At 44.9% G+C, this 12,815-nt stretch overlaps 1 protein-coding gene across 1 annotated transcript in view; it reads left to right on the forward strand.

Annotated features, from left to right (window-relative positions):
• The window catches only part of bsf (bicoid stability factor), a 56,490-nt gene that overhangs the window by 24,666 nt on the left and 19,009 nt on the right, over window positions 1–12,815 (forward strand). The window contains exons 15-24 of the mRNA XM_075699758.1: window positions 1,570–1,655; window positions 2,113–2,190; window positions 2,955–3,017; window positions 4,295–4,342; window positions 4,407–4,469; window positions 5,230–5,485; window positions 7,859–8,170; window positions 9,960–10,066; window positions 10,920–10,988; window positions 11,047–11,137. Coding sequence (XP_075555873.1) covers window positions 1,570–1,655; window positions 2,113–2,190; window positions 2,955–3,017; window positions 4,295–4,342; window positions 4,407–4,469; window positions 5,230–5,485; window positions 7,859–8,170; window positions 9,960–10,066; window positions 10,920–10,988; window positions 11,047–11,137 — 1,173 coding nt within the window. The remainder of the gene's footprint in view (window positions 1–1,569; window positions 1,656–2,112; window positions 2,191–2,954; window positions 3,018–4,294; window positions 4,343–4,406; window positions 4,470–5,229; window positions 5,486–7,858; window positions 8,171–9,959; window positions 10,067–10,919; window positions 10,989–11,046; window positions 11,138–12,815) is intronic.

The raw sequence follows: 12,815 nt of genomic DNA on the forward strand, positions 1-12,815 counted from the left end.
AAAAAAAAATGCACTGGCACTGTGACGTCCCCTAAGTTTCCAGACACCCACGTGGTATCAGATAGTCACCAAATTGTCAGCGAGCATGCACATGCACATTTTGAAAAAAAAACTATATATTTTCTGGACCTTTGCATATGAACTGAGTTGTTATCAGTGTTGGCATACTAATTTGTTGTTCCCTTTAATAGTAAGTAGACTGTACTATACATCTCAATTCTTAGGTACCCAAGTTACTGATAGATAGTAACAGTCTTGTTATGTAATATGAGTAGACTCCAGAGTACAAACAGCACAGTGTCTTCTTGCACAAAGTTTGTAATCATAAAAGTTTGTGCTAAATTTTCTGATATTGATTCAATATTTGGCTTCTTTTTCTTGATTCAATTCGAGATTCAATTTAATATCTACCATTCAGTATTCACACATCCCTAAATATTTTCTGATTTATAGCCATGCTTATATATTTTAATTTCACCTCTTTGCAAGGTTTTGTGGTGTGCCTGCAGGATTTGTTGACTTCTTTTGTGTAGGTACTGGGCAATGCCACTCGCATAATATACAAACCACGTCCCATACAGACACTACTTGAGCAAATGACTGTAGCAGTCATCATAGTATTTTATGTAAATAACATTCATCAGATGGTGTTTCACGAAGTACGAAAGAAAGCAGCATAATAAACAAACATGAAATTTTAAACAAAAATGTGTGACATGAGAAAAGAAGAAAGGGAATTAATGTAGGCTTAAACTACTGCACAAGTAGTTTTGAGCTAGACAAGTTTCCGCAAGGGGACATTTGGCATTGCTGATGTGCATAGTGTCCTTTGTCATGTGGTAACATCATGGTTCCTGATAGCTAATAGGAGATCATCACTGTTGTGGTCCTCTGTTCAAGCTGTGCATGTATGAGAAGTGGCTTTTTAATACAGCTGCCCAATATTATAGCCAATCCTACCTTTAGTTCTTTTACAGAAGTCATTTCAGATGTGCTGGTTGGAGTTGCTTGCAATCAGCAAGACACATTTCTTCTTATGACAACTGCAACTTGCCCAGATATTTTTTGCATTATCACCTGCATGTCATAACGTAGCCCACTGTGTCCCTTAAAGTTTTGTCCCAGTCTGACTCTTCTAATCTAAAGGCATCGATTGCTGGCTGCAGCCTAAGGGGGGACCGGTATACTGTATAACCCTTTATTTTCGTGCACCCTTAATTTATGCAAGTTTTGCAATCGGAGAACGTCGCAAAATTTGAGGGCACAAGAAATTTTCAAGGCAAAAATATGGACACCGTGCTGAAAACTGCAAGTTTATTTTGCCAGCTAGTTGTGTTGGCTGTACCCCCTGAAATGTGGCACATTCGATTTACATGGCTTCCCAAGCTCGTGTTACACTAGTATAACAAGATTGTTTGCAAAAGCATGCATCGCGTACGGCACATTGCAAAAATTAGTACTAGCTGCGAATATGCCCAAGGTCTCCAATTCACGAACAGTTAATTGGCAGCGAAATTATAGTGTCTCACATCAGTGCATACGTGCTTACAAGTAGCCTTGTATGTGCAGATTGGGCGGGAAGGTTCTTGACAGAGTGTCTGGTGGACGAGCCAGCTCTGCACCTGAACAACTTGATCCCTGAGCTGCTGGCGAATGTGAGTTGTTTCTTTTTCTGTATGTCTGACTGTTTGTCTCGCTGCATGCGTGCGTGCATGCATCTGTTTATGTGAAGCTTTTTGGGAGGCCATTTTATACAGGAAGCACGAGTCTGTTAACTTCTAAGACATGATTTGACAGAGGGCTTTGTTGACTTTGGAGTATGTGGGACTTTTCTGAAATTGAACCAGCTGTAAAGCCCGTAGTATAATTGTGTGACGGCTGTAGGAGTGATTATGAGGCTATGTGCTTGAGAGGAGCAGAGTCGCGTATGGCCTGTGTATCCTGTGGCGAGTATCACTGGAAGTTTCAGCTGTCCTTAATTGTACTAAGCTGGTTGAAGTGATGCCAACTTACTTGGAGATTTGTCGCACACTGCTTGCTACTTCTTCGTGTCAATGTCAGGCATAGCGACAGCCTATAAAGCCCCATGGTGTGATTGATTTTCATTCCCAGAAGGTGCACATCTCCCGGTCCACTGCAGACACGCTGAGAGCACGTCACGGACAGTCTCTCAACGGTTCAATCCTTGATGCAAGTATCCAGTTGTAGTCTATATAGATCACGACAGTTCTTGACTGCCCTTGTCATAGGCTTGGCTGTGACGACCTTTGTTTTTTTCAATTACCTGTCATTTCTTCTGATACCAGGAAATGCAAATTAACAAGGTTTTACTTTAATACAAGTGCACATTACTAAACATCAGCAGCAGTCTATGCAGGTATTGGCGTTGACGCTTACACTAAATAAATGTTACAGATAGCTTGCAAAGGATGAAACTCGTGCATGCTTAACAAAGTCTTTAAAAATGCAAGAGTCGAGTCCAAAGAGCAAGACAAGTTTGGTGACAAATATGTAGTGCTTTGCTAACTGTAAAAATTTTGTCCTGGCGAGTGATATCAAGTTTGTGCATGCCTTTTTGCATTTTTTTGTACTCTCTTTGCATTCTCGTGTACGCCTGGCGAGTAGCATCCCCTAACATTGGGTCCCCTGTTTCTAAAACTCCCTATTATACTATCATCAGTCTGGCCAATGCAGGATGAAAAGCTCTCCCATAATTTGTTTGTTATCCCTCTCGTTCTTCAAATGAGCCAAACCCGTGCCTGCAAATATTAATCCCATTTTCTATCACGTCCAGCATCTGACATCTCACTCTTACGGTCAGTTTCCCCATTAGGCGATTTACAGTTGCATGGCTAAAATTCGCAGCTGAATAATATTGCAGTTTCTTTACCAAGTGGATACAGCATGAGCTGCTGCTTGTCTCTGCTGACTGTGTGCCTCTGTGTAAACTTCAGATGCTGGACCAGATATCGGCAGAGAAGCTGGATGACTTTGGTGACTCTAGGCTACCTTCTCAGGTATACTGTGCGCATTCACTCACTCTCATACTGTCCAAGTGCTTCAAAGTGTTGGGCTGCACTTGTCGTGCAATCCAGCTGTCCATCTGTTTGCAATGGATAGTTGAGCCATACAGAATTGAACTGTCTTCAGCCTGGACACCTTTTACCAATGCTTGCAGAGTGCTTGTTTGTAAAGCGAGACCAGTTGCACACCAGCTTTAATGATGGATACTTCAAAACATGTGATTCTGCGGCGTGAATTAGCCACGCGGGATGTTAGTCATCAACATCATAATGTAAGCATGCATGAAAGCTGTTTGACACAATACCTAAGTATATTGCTTATTTCTCAGCTTACTTTTTTTTTTTTTGCTGTAGTTATTGTTGCAGTCATGTTTGATGTAGCACTTGATTATACTAAATATTTAAAACTGCAATATAACCAATGCTGAAGCGTGAAACCACAGATGCCAGATCTTCACTGTAATCTATGGATAAGAACATATCAAAGGTGTTATCCCCATGGCGGCTTGATGTCCACCACCTCCACCGGCTAGGCCTAATTAACGCCACTTCGGCGGAAGTTGGTGACCGAAGTTGTGGCCTGGTGTGGAGTCAGCGAAACTCTTTTCGCAGCAGCCGTGTGGCACTCAGAAAGCTTAAAAGTTGCCTTAGCAATGAAAGTGAGCGCACTGCCGACAGCCTGAATGGCAGCAACTTTGCTCGCAGCTGCCGTGTTTGCAACATTACGGGCGCAAATCATCTAAGAAACTGAACATTGCACTGTGCGATGCCCAATATTCCAATCATCTCATTTACATTGGTCTTGTAGTGTTGGTGGTAGTGCCACAAGGAAGTCCGAATAATCGGAACAGGTCTGAGAAAACTGGTTGATGACTGCACAGTTTGGTGTGGACTCTGTGATGCCTTAGGGTGCCCCATTAGCCTTTGCTGCCCCGCAAGCAGATTACACATACAGATTGCACCCACTGTTCCACGTTAGTCCTGCACGTGTGTGGCACGCGAATGTGAGAAAAAGAGAATATGCTGAGTGTCCTCACATTTGTTTTCTTAGTTATAGCAACAGGCACTTAACTGTTCCATTTTGATGTGACAGCGGCACCTATTTTTGTCTTGCGATGTTCAGTTGTGCAGATAAATGTCTCCATGTTAGCAAGACTGAATGAATAACTTGCAAGTTTGTAGTTTCCTGATGCTTCTTATAACTCGTTTAGGCTGTGTCAGGCCGGCCGTTTTCTAGATATACTCGGTCACACTTTTATGCTTCCTTCCAGAACGACATGGGCATTGAGGAGCTGGAGGCCCATCTGCTGGAGCTGCAGGTATGTTCTGTCGGTGGCATGCTTGTGCTGCGGATGTGACTCCACCTCTCGCCTCCTTTTGCAGAGCAAAGGCATGAACACTCGAGGAGCCCTTCGCCGGCTTCTGCTGCTCCACTGCCGCTTCAGGGTCAGTGCATTCGCCGACTTGGCTTGACTTGGCTTTGGGGAAAGGGCTACACCTAGCAACCAATTTGTCTGTGAAATGGAGAAAGCATTTGCGCTTGTGCCTTCAGAATCAGAATCGTTTTACAATGCGTACAATACTCTACACATGTCCATGATAAATACTGGAGGAGGTCACATAGTCAAAGACTGAAGTTGCAACCTCCTAAAACATCTAATTAAAAGATTTCATAGACTAGGTGCAGCGTCGGTGGTCGAAATAACAAGCAGTAACAATGTCCCAATGATAATGAATAAAAATCTGAGGCCTTGAGTATAACCAAGTTGTTGTCTTGTGTGCGTATAGTTGTCAGATTACCTGTTAAACAAGTAGTTAGGCTGTGGTTGTCTTCTGCAGTATTTTGCACTCCCGGTGCTGCATTATACAGGCAGTGACATATCTTGTTCTGTGCTGACGAGATCAAGGTGATGGGTTCAATTCTGGCTGCAGCAGCTTAATTTCAATGGGGGAATTCATTGAAGTGCAATAACAATAACGTATCATGTGTCAGGTCCACCTTAGGTGGTCTAAATTAATCCAGAGTTCCCCACTATGGCATGCCTTATAATCAGATCGTAGTTATTGCATGTTAAGCCCCAGAATTTAATTTCATTGTTAATTTAGATATCTTGTTGTCTTTTATGCATCAAACCACTGTTTCATATCCTCCTTTCATTATTTGCACAAGAATGCTGCGTGCTGAGCCTGCTCACCCCCCACGCAGCACGTGGAGCGGGCCCTGTCGGTGGCCGAGCAGCTGCGTCAGGAGGGCTGCGCCTTCACGGGTGCCATGCACGCCCAGCTGCTCGATCTGTTTGTGTCCATGGGCGACCTGGAACGGGCACGGGACCACATGAAGCTGGTGCGGGACGTGGACCCCTCGTTCCGCTTGGACAGCCACAAGTTGCTCGGCCTGGCCGCCCTCGAGGCCAGCCGAGGACACACCGATGAGGCCCTGCGCTTGCTGGAGGAGGACACAGGTGGTTGCAATTCGTGTAACACAACTTTGATTTTAAAGGTCCCCTAAACCACTCTGAGCTTGAAGGCGAGCTAGCGGTTTCTCTCTTGCCTTTGCTACCCTCTGCACAGGCGCTCTCTCCCTATCGCCCCCTACTTCTCTATACTCAGTTTTATTAGCAGGTTCAATACATCATCCCCTAGTAATTGAACTTTTATGCTCAAAAGTATACACCACTAGTCATTGTCATTATTTTAACACCTGTACATTTTACGCACTTTACAGCGACAAATTTTTAGGCCTCTCTACAACCAAGTTACATCTGCGATTCACAGTTCAGATTCACAACTTTGAGATTTGTCTTATTTTACCATCGAGAATCCATTCATTGTCCTTTGCATGGCACTCCTTGCCCATGCCTGGCCCTTGCGCCAACAATATCCATAAATCAATCAAATCATTACTTAGCCGGCAGCACTGCAGAAACTACACAACTTGTGCATTTGCAAAAGTCTCGCTCTGTGCCTTCCTTAACACAGTTACTTTTGATATGCGACGCTTGCTACCGAATAACTGCTTGACATATTGCAACTCCAGCTTGTGCAGACATAAGGTTACATCAAATCGCATATTGTGTGTGCACCATTGTGTTTCCTATATGTAACACAAGGTGTTTTGGTCATGAGCATGAGTAGTACGTCATGGCTGCTTGCCGCAGTGTGTCACTCTGACTGTTTGGTTATAAATATGTTCAGGTCTGCAACACCTTTCATATAATAAATACAGCATATTTCGCGTCATAAACACCTGACACCTAATGTTACATGGAATTGCGTGATGCAGACCTTTATCTTTCTTTCATATGTGAGGCACTATTTTTGATCGCAGATGCAAGGAGTGAAAGAAATTACTGCTGAAAGAAAGAAACTTCCACTTATCAGAACTCCGTGTCTTTCGGCTACTCCTGCTGTTACTGCTGCACAAGCAGTGTGAAACATGCTACGCAAGGCAAAATCAATTTATTGCACACGACAGGAAAGCTTGCTAACAGGCCGATCAAACTGATGTCCTTCGTGTATGGACCACTTGGTAGTTTTTACCCCGGTGATGTCACTTGCACGACCCTGTTGGTGTCGCAACTTGTGAAGAAGGGATCAGAAAAGTCCAGAGACGAGCCCGCGGTGGCTCTTGGAATTATCAGAGATTGTTCAAGGGTCCTTTAGCAGTGTAATGCCAAGCACAGTTTCACATAAAGGAAAATTGAAACTACTTGTCTGCCTTTATTTCTGGCCGTGGAGGGTAAATTTGTATAAAAAGACCAATTAAACATTATTTCAGCTATAACTTAATTAGTACAGTAGGTAATCAGTAATTGGTTTGCTGAACTATCCACAACTGAAACTTCACTCCTGCATATCATAAACGATACTAAGGCTATGCATTAAATTTCCTGTGCTTAAAGGGCCCCTGAAATGGTTTGGACAAATATTGTAGATGTGTAGGGTACAACTACAGTAAAACATTCGCAATACAATTTAAGTGAAGCATCTCATATTAAAAGAGCTACGGACGATTACAAGTAACCCTGCTCCCTAGCCATTCTTTTTCTCATCAACTCGTTTGCCAATTGATCGGATCTAAGCTCCGCCTTCACTGGCTCTGCGTCATGATGTGACATGTCTTTTACTTAAGGTTGTCTTGGAGCTAGTGTGTGAAGGCTCTCCAACCTCTGCACTAGCCGCCTGGCCGTCGCCGCTCAGTGAGAACTATCTGAGCAGCGTGCGTTGCGAACCTTCTGTTGCAGTACCGGAGGTATCTGGTATTCAGGTAACTGCAGGCAAGCTAGGTGTTTTGATGTTTTGTTCACCATATAAGTTGAAAAAATTATCGATGACGCTACCTGGGTAACCAATTGGGTAGCTCGGCCAACTGACGTCATTTGGGCTAACTGTACGTTAATTGTGAGGGTGCTGCTGATTACTCAGGGAAGTGGCGTCACTGCGATCGGTAGTGATGCACATTTTTAAATTCTTTAAGAAATTACACACTTTAGGCAGAGTATTTAAATGCATCACTTAATGATCATAAGGAGCTGACCTAAGGACTCTGCCTGGTTTCACAAAATCGTCAAAATCGTTTCGTGGTCTCTTAAGACGCCAGATCGTCGTCCAAGGCGATGCTCTCCAACTTCTCGGGCCGTTAAATCTAAATTTTGAGCTATCAAACTGAGAGTAATGTAAGCAATACGTCGGGCATTACAGGGTTAAGCACCTATGCATCAAAGCTTTGAACGACTAGACATTGTTGGCATGTGCTGTAAATAAATTTTTAAAGAAAGTGCTCCAGGAGCTTGGTCTTGCAGATCGTGGTCGTGACGGCAGTGTCTGTTATCTAGGACGCAGTAATGACGGTGGCCGCCAGACACAGCAGACCGGGCTTGACCGGCTGGCCGCCCGCCTGCTGACAGCCCTGGCAGAGCAAGGCGGTCCTGTAGAGCGGGCCCTGCAGCTGCTGCTGGAGCGCTGCTGGGTGAGCCCGTCATCCATCCTGCTGGCACCACTGGTGCGAGCACATCTGGTAAAGGACGACATACCAGGGGCCCTGAAAACATTCGAGGAGTATGCCCGTCGCTACCGGCTCACACCCCTCAAGGGGGAACTGTCACGAGAGCTCATCAACAAAGAACGCTCAGAGGAACTGCAGAAAGGTCAGTGCGTTACCTGTTTTATGTGTGCTTGCATCATGCCTGTGTTTCGAAAAGCAGTGCCAGTCAGCATCTATTAGCTCAGTTTTGAACTTCTAAGTTAGTTTGACTACGTTCAAAGCTTAGAAGGGGGTGTTAGTGAAAGTGTATTGTTGCCAACTTGAACAATATTGTATAATTCTAAGTAGAGTGTATCCGCAACAGAATATGAGCTCTATCAGTGATGGTGGAACGTTGCTCGAACCAATAAGAAGTGCTAATAAACTGCCAGTAAGCACTGACCAGCGCAAGAAAGGTAATTACACATTGTTGTTCAACAGCTAATCTGAGTTGTTCTGAGTAACTAGCTATTTCCAGGCAATATCAACAAAGATTATCACTGGTGCAAATGTACGAATCACTTCTTCATAAACAAACATTTTTGGCAGCAAGCTCTTTGAAAGCAATGTTCCCACCATCTTTTATCAGACCAACTGCTTTTTGATTTTGGATGTTATACAGTCAACGTCCGATTTTTCGGACCCCGTAGGGGCCACGAAAATGTCCAAAAAAGTCAGGCAGTCTGTAAAACTAAATGCAGCTCTAAAGGCCTGCCAGTACACTTATTAGGTGTATCCGTGCTCGTACTGTGGTAGGAGTTGGCGAGTGCAGGCATGTGTAATTAATAAGGAAAACTTAATAAAGGGAAAATTAGACATCCACCCAATTGTAGCAGTTGCTACAAAGGAAACCCATATGGGTTCCTCGAAAGAAAAGCCTGGCAGTTGAAGACAATTCGTCCTGGTCCAGAACTCGAACCTGGGACCACCACCTTCTTGGGGCAGCAGCTCTACCACCTGAGCTAACCAGGTGGCTGGCAGATGGCAAGGCAAAGTCAAACTTGTCAACAACTCGAAGCAAAAGCAAAAGTTTGACGTTATAGTTCTGTGGAAACCCACAAGGTGGAGGGAAGTAATTAATAAAGGGAAAATGAGACATCCACCCAATCCTAGCATACGATTGGGTGGATGTCTCATTTTCCCTTTATTAATTATGTACTTCTCTCCACTTTGCGGGTTTCCGCAGAACTATTACATTAAGGAAAACATACCGTGCCCTGTGACTGTTGCCCATTCCCGCTCTTAACTTGCTTCGGTGCAATACATTACGTATGCATCGCCCTGTAACAACCCTATATTGAGGCGAAGCTGACTTTTGGGAACTGGCATTATGGAACACGTCGGGCTTTCCAAGTTTCGAAGCGATGGGCGAGGATTACAAAGGCAGAGTTGGCGCCATTGTTAACAGCGGCGAATTGTCTCAATGAAAAACGTGGCACTGAACAGCAAAAAGCTTGGTAGCGAACGTCGAAGTAGCCAGGCCTAGTTCTGCCATGGTGGTGGCTGGGGCTGCCAGCAGGTCTGCGTGCGAGAGCGCCGCTTCGAGGTGGCAAGATAATCAAAATAGCAGCAGTGGTGGCTTCGATTAATGCCATTTCAGATCTGCAGGTCCTGGAAAAATATCCAGATAATTGGATGGCTAAAGTTTTAAATGTTCTTATACTTGACTATATGGGCTACGTTGCAGTGCTATGAAGGCATCCAAATTATCGGACATGTCTGAAAAATCTGGCTTCCAGAATATCAGTCATTCACTGTGCATGGTGGACATCAAGTTATGATGAGCAAAATTATTTTTTACATGGCAGATTTCATTGCTTTGAAGTTTATTACATCACTGCATTGTGTACTGATGCATATGGTGTGGGGTATTTCTTTTAATCGTTGCTCTTTCTTGCTTCTACTTCTCCTAGTGGTGGACATCAGCACAGAGGTGCATGGTGAGGCCAACACCCTGTTTGATTTGACAGCCTACTTCCTCGAGTGTGGTCACGTACGCCAGGCACAGAAGATCCTCGAGGTCAGTTAAACCGTGTCTGTAGAACTAACAATGATACAGAGGCACGATGACAAACGAGTGGGATGCACAGTGATCCATGAGCTGTGAAGTCATGACACTGCTAGAGAGGCATACATTTGACACAGCTGTATAGCCTAGCTGTTACAGGGAGTTGCACAACAGTTCACGGGCAGTATGTAGTTGGTATGCAAGTAAATCAAAGAAAAGCCATCAGTGAAGCCTAGACTGGAGCCATGACGTGGTTGAGTGACCAGGGCGTCGTTGAAAATTCGCAGCCAAATGCTGGCGTCGGCGGTGAATTATTGCTAAAAATAGCCAGCGACACAGCGCTGAAGCAGCTGTATGACAAGGACAGCAGGATGCACATTCTGCATCTGTAGAGAGGGAACAGAATATAGAAACATGGATCCATTGTAGCAGGCATTTTAGAAGTACCAAGCTCGTATGTAGTGAGGCATGTGAAGAGGCTTGGATACAGCGAGGGAATGGCACTGGCTATGCGGAAGGCACTTGCAAAGTCTTGGGGTAGATCTCAGGCAGTGGCAAACCAGACTCCTCGGACTTCCGAAGTGTGCGAGAACTTCTTTACATAGCTTCACTTCCACTCATAAATCTCTTACTTGGATTTACATGACTTCTTAGAAACTATCTTAAAAACGGGACTAAACTAGAGAAACACATGTTCGTCATGTTACTCTAGTCTAGCTCTGATCTTCGTGCAATTTCCAAAAGTCCCTAGTATGTACCAACAATCTTGCCTTAAAAACCCTTGTTTGGATTTGTGTACACCTGCGATGGCTTTTTTGCACTTGGCCGCCGTATGTGTGGGTTGAGGCACGCGCATCATGTGCAGACTCCCGGGCTGCGAGCACGGCACGAGCGGCTGAACCAGATCTGCGAGAACTTCTTGCGGCGAGGCATGGTGCGTATGGGAAATGACCTTCGGAGAGTGCCGGGTCTGACACGACTGGTTCATGCAGGTGACACAGTTGGAGCAGCTCGTCACCATCACGCGGAGCGTTTTTGATGTCAACAGAGACAGTCTGTACCAGTCCCTCTTCAGGGCGTACGGTGAGTTTGTGTGCCAGGGCGAAATTTTGAACCTGCAGATTTGAAAGCTATGCAGAACCCTCAAGCTTTGATGCAGCAGGTGCTGTACGTTCGTGATATGCAATAACTCATTCAATCTGTGGCAGTCTGGCTGCTGGCGATAGACAGTTTTAGCAGAGTGTCACTTAGGCTCTGCTCCATTCCTATTCTAGGTGCTCGGGTAGCTGTGGAGAGCCGAATTAATTTCGTATTTTTAACGAGTGCGTCTCTGGGAGACACCATCGATGCGCAGTCGGCTTGGTTGCAAAACGACAATGAAGCCGAGTGGACCCTTCCTCACCCTCTGCTGATTTGAGTCTGTAGGGGAGTGAGGGAAGCGTATTATGTTCTACTGCTGGCGTAGCACACTAGCGCACACTAGCGCTCTCACTGAACGGCTGTGTGCACATTGTTAGGATATGCCTATATGAGCGTAGCAGACTGAATGCTCTGCTAAAACTGTTAAACAGCAATACCAGGTAGGAAATTGGTAAAGCATTGGTAAACATGTGGCACAAGACTGTATTCTCAAACGTACAACCTGCACCCACAATTACAACATCCCTGAAAGAAAGCAAATCTGCACACAACAACACACAGAATAACTGCATACAACAATGCTCAAATCTTCATAAATACGGTCACCATTTGCAGCTGCGTCACTCATCCATGTCGTATCTTTGGTTAAAAGGCAGGGTTCCCCAGTGGCACTGATAATGTTCGGCTTTGGCTGCACTGCCGTCAAGCACTGCTCATAGTGACCCGAGTTACGGTTTACTGGCAACACGTGCACTGTTGGCTAACTAATAATACAGCCAAAACACAAGATGGTGACCTGAAAAGATCAGAATGGGCGACCATGAAAGAGGGTAGATGAGAGATAAGGTGGCAATAAGGAGTGTTTCCTAGGACAAAGAACTTTTTCTTGGGTTGTGGCCTCACGGTAGTGTGTGCCTCACTGCCATGAAGCCATATCTCAAAGTGAAATTTCCATATAGCCTGCATTCCAATATTACTGATAAGTTTTTTAACTATTTGGTGCAGGTTATACAGTGCAGTCCACTTATAATGCTATCACATATAACGATATACAGTCTAACCTTGATATATCAAACAGTGCAGTGAATGCGAAATAGTTCGATATAGTCAGAATTCAGTACATAAAATCATGTAAAAAATGCGTAAAATACTTCTGCAAATCAATCAATGAACTAAGGACGTGATCGGGGATCGTTGTTCGGAGCGTGCGGTCGGTTGTGCCGCGTGCAATCGACCTAGGCCGCGCCAGTCTCATCAGCCGTGAACGTGCGGCCGATTGTGCCGCACACAATTACCCTAGGCAGCGCGAAGTCAAGGCAGCCTAGGCCAATCACACGCGGCGCAACTGAACGCGCGCTCCGAAACGATGATCCCTGATCGCGCCCTAATTGTGGCGCAGGTAATGCGCACTTAAAGCTTCACATAAAATATTTATTTATTTGGCTGAAAGTACTGCTGCAGTGTAGCCCGCTTCTTATTGGCAGCCACGTGCTTAAACACAGAGCCCTCAACATAGTCTAAACGATCCACAAGCGATAGGTCTGTGCTCTCTATTGTGTCACAGTAGCGGCGTAGAAGGGCCATAGAAGCTAGAGCACCAGTTGAAGTCGGGAGTGGGGCA

Source organism: Dermacentor variabilis, chromosome 7 (genome assembly GCF_050947875.1).
Source record: "Dermacentor variabilis isolate Ectoservices chromosome 7, ASM5094787v1, whole genome shotgun sequence".
Lineage (NCBI taxonomy): Eukaryota > Metazoa > Arthropoda > Arachnida > Ixodida > Ixodidae > Dermacentor > Dermacentor variabilis.